The 11,419-nt window shown below is 31.5% G+C and overlaps 2 protein-coding genes, 2 long non-coding RNA genes and 1 pseudogene across 4 annotated transcripts; 2 read left to right on the forward strand and 3 right to left on the reverse strand.

The window, feature by feature from the left end:
- Positions 1–706: 706 nt before the first annotated feature.
- Positions 707–1,392, reverse strand: LOC132697425 (uncharacterized). Its single transcript, XR_009618150.1, has 3 exons — positions 1,302–1,392; positions 918–1,227; positions 707–845 (listed from the first exon to the last, which is right to left on the reverse strand). It is a non-coding gene; the product is annotated as an uncharacterized LOC132697425 (long non-coding RNA).
- A 3,281-nt stretch (positions 1,393–4,673) lies between these two features.
- LOC132697419 (RAB6A-GEF complex partner protein 2) lies at positions 4,674–6,813 on the forward strand. Its single transcript, XM_060662919.1, has 5 exons — positions 4,674–5,369; positions 5,422–5,696; positions 5,748–5,859; positions 5,952–6,167; positions 6,511–6,813. Exons 1-5 carry the CDS (start codon positions 5,024–5,026, stop codon positions 6,723–6,725), a joined length of 1,164 nt encoding a protein of 387 aa, XP_060518902.1. The 5' UTR covers positions 4,674–5,023; the 3' UTR covers positions 6,726–6,813.
- A 63-nt stretch (positions 6,814–6,876) lies between these two features.
- On the reverse strand, positions 6,877–7,247 carry LOC132707291 (U6 snRNA-associated Sm-like protein LSm6). The gene is made up of 2 exons (XM_060679087.1): positions 7,114–7,247; positions 6,877–7,025 (listed from the first exon to the last, which is right to left on the reverse strand). The coding sequence occupies exons 1-2, from the start codon at positions 7,202–7,204 to the stop codon at positions 6,877–6,879; spliced, it is 240 nt and encodes a 79-aa protein (XP_060535070.1). The 5' UTR covers positions 7,205–7,247.
- Positions 7,248–7,610: 363 nt separating this feature from the next.
- LOC132698513 (uncharacterized) lies at positions 7,611–9,567 on the forward strand (annotated as a pseudogene).
- Positions 9,568–10,145: 578 nt separating this feature from the next.
- LOC132707301 (uncharacterized) lies at positions 10,146–11,364 on the reverse strand. The gene is made up of 4 exons (XR_009619726.1): positions 11,237–11,364; positions 10,763–10,902; positions 10,448–10,671; positions 10,146–10,388 (listed from the first exon to the last, which is right to left on the reverse strand). It is a non-coding gene; the product is annotated as an uncharacterized LOC132707301 (long non-coding RNA).
- Between the last annotated feature and the right edge of the window lie 55 nt (positions 11,365–11,419).

Here is an 11,419-nt window from a genome sequence, read left to right on the forward strand (position 1 = left end):
ATGGTGTTTATAAAGAGCTGTACGAGACAGAATACAGGATTATGCTGGAACTTCGACAAATATCCAACCACAACAGGAAATTATTCCAGGAACTCGAAAAAGATATTTTTTCTATAAAAAAATTTGTATGCTTGTTTCATCTCGTAGCTTGGTGTGCTCCTTGCGTCGAGTCTTTGGAAAACAAATAAAAAACAAAATTTCAACTATGTTGGTAGATTTAGCTAATTAGGTTTGTAATTTTCATACTTAAAGTGTTTTTTTTAAGTGAATTTTATTCTTATTCTTTTTGCATTTGAAGGAATATGTTTTAATTTCGTATGTTGAAGATAAATATTTTTTTTCTTATACTTAAATAAATAGTTAATACATATTTGTTATTATTTTTGTCAAAAAAATATCTTAAATATTTTTTTTCAGGATGGGTCTGTGAGACTTGGCGCCACTAATTGTGACACAAGATAATGCGCCACTTCTGTAGGGTTAAAGGAGGTCTATTTTAGACTTTACCACATCTAGCATGTTTCGTAGCAGCGAGACATTTGATATGTTTAGAAAAGGTGCTAGAAAAGGAACTACCACAGATGGAAGTAGATATTGCAGATGAAGGTGGAAATAAGGAGGATCCAAATAGCATTTTAACAAATAAAAATATGTTTTTGAATTATTGCTCTTTTTTTTTAATTCACATAAGTGCAAAATTTTATTTCTTTCCTCTTGCATATTCTTGCTTTTTTCAATATCATTTAGTAAGAGGTTAATTTCTTGTACTCGAGCTTCCTCAATATTTGTCAGCCTTCTTCATAGAAATAACATATTCCACTCTTTGACCCCTAGTCTTGGTACTTCTAAAATGAAAACATGTTACAAGTCTTTGATTTTTTTAATTATACCAATAAAAAAAATTGTTGAAACCTAACCTGTGGCGGGGACACAGGTGTTGCTCTGATTGGGGTGGTTTCCATGTGCTAAATCACTGGGATAGCGGGTGGGCCTTTCTTATTTTTGGCAGGGGGGGCTTTCCTTATAACAGGAACTGCTGTCAAGGTTATTAGGTTAGGGAGGTTAACTGTTTTGTCCTCCCTATGTATTTCATCAACCTGGTGATAACATTCCTAGTAAATTCTACCCCTTCCAGTTTTCCCTATTTTGTCTTTGATGCCTGTGTAGTTTTTTTTCAGGTTTCTGCATTTCCTATCCAATATTTCTTCAGTTTAGTGGAAATACATTCTGCAAATAACTTAAAATTGCATCTCCATTTCCTGTGAGTGTATTTTGAGTTTAAAAAGTGAAAAAAGATATACCTTGATACCATCTTCGAAAAGTCGAGGGGTTTTCGAGAAACCTTTCCCGTTGGTACCCTGACAATTTTTTGTTGTAAATTTTGTAAATACTTATGATAATATAAATAATAACAAGATATATATATATATATATATATATATATATATATATATACTTAAGAAATGGTTCTTGGGTTTTTTTTGGTCCTTTTTTAGTGAAATTAAAATAAGTTTCCGTTACTTGTGAAACATTTTATTTTTTGTGACGTTTCGGCCTTCAAGACCTTCTTCAGACATTTAATTTTAACCTACAAAAATGTGTTTTTAAATAAAATTATTTATAGCATTGTTTGCCTGGTCAAATTTGTATAGGAGTCAGCATTGAAATGATTAAAAATTACTAGTGCAAGTCAATAGAATAAACAAAGTGATTAAAAATTGCATAAAAATAGATGCACAACAATAAAACATACATAATTTTTATATTACGATTACATACATACCTTAAGCCAAAAATCAACGGTTCACTATATAGTTGTTTGGTAATTTACAGTTTTACAACATTCACAACAGACATATTGAATATATAAATCGACAAGCCACATTGATAAGACGACGAACCAAAACAATAATGCGAAGCCCGGATGTACGTTTCTTCACAGTAGGACAACGGAGTTTTTTTTTTTTTTCTAAAGCTTTTTTTTTTTTGTGTGAGATTCACGGGTTAATGTGTCTCTTTATTTAATTAAGTTGTGATAAATTTTGCTGAGATTTTTTGTGTCAGTCTTAGAGTTTATGGCGTTTGGATTTTTTTGGATCTCAATCATTTCATAAAATTCCCGTCTTTTTGTGTGCCTTTCTGAGCGTAAAATTTTCACACTTTGAAAGTCAAACGAGTGCTGATTCTCCCTGGAATGGCTCGAAAGAGCAGTGTTATTTTTTTTGTCATATTTATGGCCTTTTAAGCGACTTTTTAAGTATTGACTAGTTTATCCGATGTAGACACCGTTACAATTTTGGCACGGTATTTGGTACACCACGTGGCTTTTTTTCTCGTATAATGATCCTACAAACATTTTCCAAAAAATAAATAACGATCTGGTATCAAAATGGGAAAAATAACTTTTTATTTCACCGAATATAGCCAAAAATCTTAAAATACAGAATGCACTACCTCCTAGAATCTATGGATTGCCTAAACTACATAAACCTGGCGTACCTCTAAGACCCATAGTGTCATGCATTCAATCCCCTTGTGAAAAATTGTCAAAGTTCCTTAAAAATATACTACAAAACGTTATAAATCAAAATCAATATTACATCAAAAACTCTTTCGATTTTAAAGAAAAGATAAAAAATGTCAGAATACCTGAAAACTATGTTTTGATCTCGTTAGAAGTCATTTCTCTATACACAAATATTCCCATCCCTTTAGCTAAAGATATAATAAAGAAAAAATGGCCAAAAATTAAACATTTCACAGATATTCCGTTAAATCACTTTCTTGAAGCTGTAGAATTAACATTAACATCAACCTATTTCTTATTCAATGACAAATATTACAGGTAGGTCGATGGTTGTGCAATGGGAGCATCGATTTCCAGTGTTATTGCACAGTTAGTAATGGAAGATTTGGAAGAATCCGTACTAAAAAATATAAATCTTCATATCCCCCTATTTTATCGTTATGTCGATGACTGCGTAAGTGCTGTCCCAAAAACTGAAATCGATGATATTCTAGAGAATTTTAATTCATACAACGACAAACTTCAATTTTTAATAGAGATCGAAAAAAATAACGTCATTAACTTTCTAGACCTGACTCTATACCACAGCAAAGATCACATCAAAACCAAATGGTACACCAAAGATACTTGGTCATCTAGGTATGTAAGTTTCAACTCCCAACATCCCATCACCCAAAAAAAATCCGTAATAATAGGTTTAGCCGACCGAGCTATTAAACTGTCCGATCCTGAGTACAGACAGCAAGCTATTAAAAAAGCAAAACAAGCCCTAAAATTAAACTGTTATCCGGATGTATTAATAAATAAAATTTTCAATAAACGGATACATAAATTTTACAATCAAAATGCTGGTAACAAATCCGAGAAGAAAAATACTCAAAAACAATATCTCCCATTACCGTACGTTCCAGGGCTATCGGAAAATTTGTGCAATGTGTTCAAACAACACGACCTTACTGTGGCACACAAAGGTTATAATCTATTAGCACAAAACTTTAGTAAATTAAAATCAAAAATCCCTGACGAGAAAAAAAGCCACGTGGTGTACCAAATACCGTGCCAAAATTGTAACGGTGTCTACATCGGACAAACTAGTCAATACTTAAAAAGTCGCTTAAACGGCCATAAATATGACAAAAAAAATAACACTGCTCTTTCGAGCCATTCCAGGGAGAATCAGCACTCGTTTGACTTTCAAAGTGTGAAAATTTTACGCTCAGAAAGGCACACAAAAAGACGGGAATTTTATGAAATGATTGAGATCCAAAAAAATCCAAACGCTATAAACTCTAAGACTGACACAAAAAATCTCAGCAAAATTTATCACAACTTAATTAAATAAAGAGACACATTAACCCGTGAATCTCACACAAACAAAAAAAAAAGCTTTAGAAAAAAAAAAAAAACTCCGTTGTCCTACTGTGAACAAACGTACATCCGGGCTTCGCATTATTGTTTTGGTTCGTCGTCTTATCAATGTGGCTTGTCGATTTACATATTCAATATATCTGTTGTGAATGTTGTAAAACTGTAAATTACCAAACAACTATATAGTGAACCGTTGATTTTTGGCTTAAGGTATGTATGTAATCGTAATATAAAAATTATGTATGTTTTATTGTTGTGCATCTATTTTTATGCAATTTTTAATCACTTTGTTTATTCTATTGACTTGCACTAGTAATTTTTAATCATTTCAATGCTGACTCCTATACAAATTTTTATCTATGTTTTAATTATGACCAGGCAAACAATGCTATAAATAATTTTATTTAAAAACACATTTTTGTAGGTTAAAATTAAATGTCTGAAGAAGGTCTTGAAGGCCGAAACGTCACAAAAAATAAAATGTTTCACAAGTAACGGAAACTTATTTTAATTTCACTAAAAAAGGACCAAAAAAAACCCAAGAACCATTTCTTAAGTATATATATATATATATATATATATATATATATATATATATATATATATATATATATATATATATATATATATATATATATATATATATATATATATATATATATATATATATATATATATATATATATATATATATGCTGGAATTTCGTATTCACCATCACTGTCCAAACTAACTAACTAACCAAATTCCTCTTTCAAGACCAAAGGTTGCCAATACCGGTTACTTCGTTACCGTTACCTAGCACAAAATAAACTTGCTACTAAAAATGGCGTCCACTCCACATGTTGGATTTGTAGCGCATGTGCCACCGGACGTTTTCGCTACGGCGTTATAAATTCAAACATACCAACCAATATAATATAGTTGTCTATGATTTAAATGCCCAGCACGCTCCCAATCGCAATCGCTAATGCTACGTATGGGGAGTGTTTTGCTACGTCCGCTGAGTGAGACCTATGGAAGAGCGAGTGAACAATTATTTATGAGTGGGAGAGATATTTATTGAGAGTGTAGAATTATAGTTTTGTTTTTATTGTTATTAAAATTAGTAGTGATGCAGATATTTCGAAATGATTGAAGTTAGAGCCAAATTATTGCGAGGACATGTTTTTCTTTCGGGTGAATTTATCGAGTGCATCATATCCTTTAGCCACCCAGTTACGCCCTCACATAAAGTTTCACAGTCTCACACAGATGTTTTTGAATGTTTAGCATGGGCTTCTGCTCAAATTCACTGCCAGTGTTTTACTGATACCAAAATCCTAAAAGATAAGGGAGTCAATAAGCATTCTCCAATTGCATTGGCAGATACATCATTGGGAACTCTAACGGGGGAAAATGCGAAACTTGTTTTTTCCACAAAACCTAAAATACTTTTTTGTGACTTGAGGTTGTGCCCAGGTCAAACCAAAACTTGTAAGTGCAGGGTGTGCTTTTTTTCATTTGTTTAAACACGTGGTTGTTTTAGTTGTTTACAAAGAAAAGATTCCAACAGATTCACCTCCATCTTACAGAGGACAACTTGTAAAATATTCATATAAAATAGTAATAGGAACTCAAAAAGTAAATTGTCCAGTGAAGTTGACAAGACTTCACATTAGAGTTTTACCTTTACCAGAAACTGTTCTGAGTGAAGGAGGAGCTTTCTGTAATGAAACTATAGAAGAATTAACCCCCACCAATCCATTTTTGGAAATACGCCACAGAGAAAAACCCATTGATCTAGCTTTGCAGAGTTTGCAGGTGAAAAACATTGTGGGGGTATGTAGATTTTACATCTGCCTTAATTTACAGAACATAACAGCCAGACGTAATCCAAACTTTTACATGATCTCGAACACATGGGGACGAGTAGCAAGATTTTGTTTATTTAAACCTGCCTACAAGCTAGGAGAAGATATTATTGGTAAGTTGAAAGAACAGAGGATTAAAACAAAAGACAATCAAGGCAATTCTGATATGACATGATGGCACTGTTAGGGAATTAGTTATTTTCAGGTACATTTGATTTTACTGTTGCAACAGTTAGTTGCATGCAGGTATCAGTATCTTTACAATGTGAGGAAGAAACAATTATTCGAAACACTGAACAATCAAAACAAATCCGAATAATTACATTTAGCAAATATCATGAAGTTTGTTTTGGTTACAAGTACACCCAATTGGTTCTGCCAATCCCATTGCATGTAACTCCAGCATTTGGTACTGATTTAGGTATGTTAATTTATACTCCAGGGCAACAAAAGTACTAATTTGCAACTTCTACTTTACTATTGTTTACAACTGCTACTTATTATTATTCACCACACTTAATTGTGAATTATAATACTAGAAATCTCTTTATAGATCCATACAGGGACAACTTTTCACATATTTATTGCTCAGAGAAACTTTCACAAGCAACTGTAATACTTTTTATAAAACTCTCTGTTTTTGAGTCGAACTTGCTAACATTTCACCAATCATTCCGTTGGCTTCTTTAGTTTTTGAGTCAAGCACTTACAGAAGTTTTGTAAAAAGTATTAGATTGTTCTATCTTGAGAACATATGTTTGCAGTGACTTTAAAATGGAGGCTTCATTTTGAATTTGTAACAAGTACAAGTAAAGGCCTTAATGCACCAGTCCTTGATGACAACTACTGGCGTGCTCCTTCAGAAGTACCAATTGAAACAATGGTTTGGAGTTTGCCAATTCGATTGTATTCCACAGCTCCAATACATGTCGCACAGAGTATTCAAGGAAATGGTGATCAAAAGTTAATAATTAGATAACATTTTGTCTGTGCAAATGTGTATAAGTCAAAAATTTGTTTATTTCAATTTTATACCGAATTTATAAATGTATAGAAGTGGTAAAAGTAAGGAAAATAAAAATTATCTTTTTATAAAATTAATTTTTATTTGTTAATCAACAAAAAAGAGCCTAATATCTTCTTTTTTGCGTGCTAATATATAATACATTATTCCCTCTTATAAATGCATCTCCAAATTTATTTTTCAATTGTCCATTTACATACTCTTCAGTCTGCTCCAAGGCGATGTTCATGTAACCATCTAGGCATGCCAGTACACCTAAAATAGGTATATCAAGTTGAAATTCCAAAATTCCCTTATTTTGGATATTGGAGTAATAAATAGAAAACATCACAGTGGCACTTACCCCTGTAATCAACTCCACTATTTAACTTTACAACTACAGGTCTAGCGTGAATTTGCTGAATGAATGACGATAAAGCTTCTTTGCGGCTCATTGTCCTTGACAACGCAACGGTAGAAAAAAATACAACTAATGTAAATTTTAAATGAATATCTTCTATATGGCACAGACCACAGATGGTTGTTCAATTTTTTTTTTTTTTGAATAACAGCTGTTGGGTAAAACTACAAGCATCATTTGGCCAAATTAGAGAATTAAACACCAAGGATAATTAGGGCCATATTCGTCGTTTGTAGAAAGAGTAAGCCCGCTTAACTTATTGCAGCGGCGGTAAATGAACACCTAAGCTCGCTTAAAATTAAACCCCCAATTTTGGCGTCTTAGATTTTTAAGCCTGGCTTATTAGATGACATAACCGATTTTTTTATTATTTGCATTTGTCACGTTCTCACATGCTAACTGAATTGTAAAAAAGAAATCCATAAATATGGAAATAGAAGATGAAATTTGTGTTGAACATAGAAATCTTAGATATAGTGGCCTTTAGTTTTCCAAGACATATTTACAACACACCATATTATTAGGATAGATCATCTAAGTTTCTTTTGCCGATTTAAATTTACAGAACCAGCTATTATATGCATTCTTCAAATGATAGAGAATAAGCTGGAATTTGATAATGATCTGTAGGTATAGATTATGGTGCAGTACTTCAAGTGCAAGAATTTAGCTTATTTATAAAATCTGGAAAAAGGGATACAAGGAAATTAATCAAACTAAAAGGCTCATCAATTGTTATTTATCTCCAGTTGTGAAACTAATTTATATATATATATATATATATATATATATATATATATATATATATATATATATATATATATATATATATATATATATATATATATATATATATATATATATATATATATATATATATATATATATAAATATAAATATATATATAATTAACATTTCACTTTAATTTTGGAAACCATAGTGTGTCCCCAATTAATCAACTCTTGACTGCACTATTATTTTATGCAAATAGTGCTCATCTAGTAAACATTTGGGGACATTATGGACAATATTAGGAGTAATTACCAAAGTTTCGGAAACCATTAAGAAATCAAATCATTACAATGCCTGACACACCTGAGAAAATACTGTCTGTTCAAACTTAATTTTATAAAATTGCATATTTTCTGGTGTTATAGGATGTGTGGAACAAATATTAAAATTTGTTGTCCAGGTAATTAAGCCTTGTTAAAGAGTGCTTAATATTAAGCAATTATTTCAGTTAAATTTAAATTGATAATATGTATTGTTTTATAGGTTGTGAGGATGCAGAAGTATTTCACAATAAGAAACATTGTAGCGCGTTGGCCAGGATTTGTCCATGATGCCACAATTTTTAACAATAGCCGATTAAGAACAAGATTTGAAGTTGGTAAATTTGGAAATGGAACCCCAATTGGTAAGTTTATATTCGTGTTATACTAACAATATCCAACACTTGTAACTCAAGTTTTATGGAAATAAAGCTATCTTTATCTTTAAAAATTCTTGATAATGTTTGTGTATGATTTATCATGATTTCTAGGTGATAGTGGATACCCACTAAGGTCATATTTAATTACTCCATTTGGGAATCCTTTAATATATGCAGAGCAGCTGTTCAATGAATCCCATATTCCTACAAGCAACTGCATCGAACGAGCAATTATAGTACATATTAAAAGGTTTCCAGCTGTCTGTTTTGGACTTCAATACCGTCTTAATAATGCATTAAGTGCGATTGCTACAGCAGTGCTGCACAATATTGCCTTAACAATACATGATGTTTCACCTCCTCCTTTAGGCATAAATGCTGAGGATTTACAATGTTTAATTGACCAAGGGAAAGTACCTGCTACCAACTTTCATCAGAATGTATTGTATGATTTTAGAAATGTTATTATAAGCAACCATTTTGCAAACTGCTATTTGTAATTTAAAGTTATTTTGTATATTTATTTTTTTGTCAACTAAAGTACTTTTAACTAGTTTGGTTTATTCACTTCGAATTATCAGATTTTCTAAGGCTACAATATTTCCTTTTTATAGAGATTTTTTTCCGTACATAAAAAACCAGGAATTATTTATTGCAAAGAATGTACAAGTAGGTACATTGTCAAAAATAAAACAAGTCGTCAATATCTCCAAAACTTTCCAAAAGTCTGATAGGATTTTTCAGCTTAACGGGGTAGTATATTACCGACCAAAGACAGGAAAAATATTAAATTATTTAATCGAATGGAAATAGGTATTTTACTTAAGTCCCGAAAGTGTAATTTTACTGGCCAGTAAGCAAATTTTCATAATGAAAGACATATAATAACTTCAGTGGTAATCGCATAAGTTCCAATACCTCATTGAGTTTATATTTGGCTGGGTATTTAAACTTATTTTTGAAAATTAAATCATATAATTCGGGTTTCGCTAATGTTTTTGTGAAAAGGAATGTTTTTTTTTTGGAGCCATTGGTTCATTTTCTGCTTCATCGTTGCAGAAGTTATATTTTTTGAGACTGTCACATTATGATAGCAATCATTATTTACCACTAGGACAGATCTAGGAGGTAAATTGCGGGGAAGCAACTTAGTTTCCACCCACAGCATAAAATTCGCATGGTTCATGTCGTCATGGTAATCACCACTCTTTGAACCTAAAATGTGTTTTAAATTAGTTAAAATTGGGTTTTTAATAAAATAATCTCTTTCATCAAACCATCCTTTTATCAGACGTGTGTCCACTATAAATGTATGTTTCATCAGTGTAGACAATATACCTTCCTTCTTTGAATTTGACCCTTTTTAATTGAATGTCATGTGATTCCATTAGTTTTTTCTATTCTATTCATCAGTCTTCCTCAATCTACAAAAAAAAAGTTGAATACCATTTTTTATGAATAAAGGTCAATCCCTCGAAAATATATTTTTTTTACATATTATGAATACTAATAAAATATTCTGTTGTCTGATATTTACTACCCAATGCAATTCCCAATAAAATTATCGATGATGCCTTTGCAATAGTTTTAGAATTAACTAAATTTCTCAGTTGTTCTTTACCAGTACAAACAATTTAATGCAGTTCTTGAAATTTGATATAACAACAAACTTGGAGAAACTTTGTACTTAATTGCCTGAATCCAATCTGTCTTAATAGTCTCCCAATGGACGCTTTGCTTATGGGCTCACGAATTACTGACTGCTATTCTAGTTTTTCCAAGATTACTAAAAAAAACACAGTCAGTTTTAAGCATTCAAGCATAGCAGCAAATTTAATGTGTTACATTTAAGAGTCAGTCTTCTTTTCTCCACTATACAAAAATTATAAACCAGTTCCCCAATATATTTTATTTGACTAGGAATTAAGTCGAGTTTTCTAGAAACTCTGGGACGTATTTTTTGTGGAGGGCTGTATGAGCAACTGAGGTTGTCTGCAATCTTTGACGTTTCTTTTAAAATCCCTTTGTAAATAGAGGGGGAAACCTTTGTAACTGCCAAACTATGTTCTCTGAAAAGTATACATATATTATTTTAAGCCAACAAATTTTAAGATATGGATGTTTTAATTACATCTGACATAAAGAAACAAAATTATTTACCTCTGGTTTTTTAAAGGAATACTTAATCCTTCTGCTTCCATATGCCAAAATTCGATACATTGGCCACAATTTTCCTTCACTGACTATGGTCTCCTTGGCCCTTCCTTCCAAGTTTCTTTGGCGACATTTAAAGAAATAATCTAAAAAGAAAACCTATGTTTACTCACTTTATATATAAAGCACACTGCTTTTCAGTAAGTAGAACAGGTACTTAAATTTAATAAAAAAAACTGTCACAAAATTACAATTTACTTCAAGCACTAGTTCCGGCTTATATTTTGAATTGATTTATAAAGAAAAACATATTATATTTACTTCCTAATTTTAAGCAAAACGTGTATACTACTGCTAATAATTAAATCTTTGTGAAAATTTAGCAAATATGGTCATGTAAATTATCTGGCTTATTAAATTTATTATTATATAGTTGTAGCGGTTTGGCGCAAATAATATTATTTCATTAAAATGCCTTACCTTACCAAAGATACTGCAACCAAAACGAAAATAATAGTCCATAAAAATGAACGCAATATAAGCACCCACTCACCGGCAGTTTCGAACGATTGCTGATTGCAGTTTTAATTCGTCTTCTTCGAATCTGTTGTTACTGGGCATTGAGACGGACTTCCTACTCCGCTTTAATTGTGCAACTAGCAG

This window comes from Cylas formicarius, unplaced genomic scaffold (assembly GCF_029955315.1).
Source record: "Cylas formicarius isolate icCylForm1 unplaced genomic scaffold, icCylForm1.1 PGA_scaffold_10__41_contigs__length_53128322, whole genome shotgun sequence".
Taxonomy (NCBI): domain Eukaryota; kingdom Metazoa; phylum Arthropoda; class Insecta; order Coleoptera; family Brentidae; genus Cylas; species Cylas formicarius.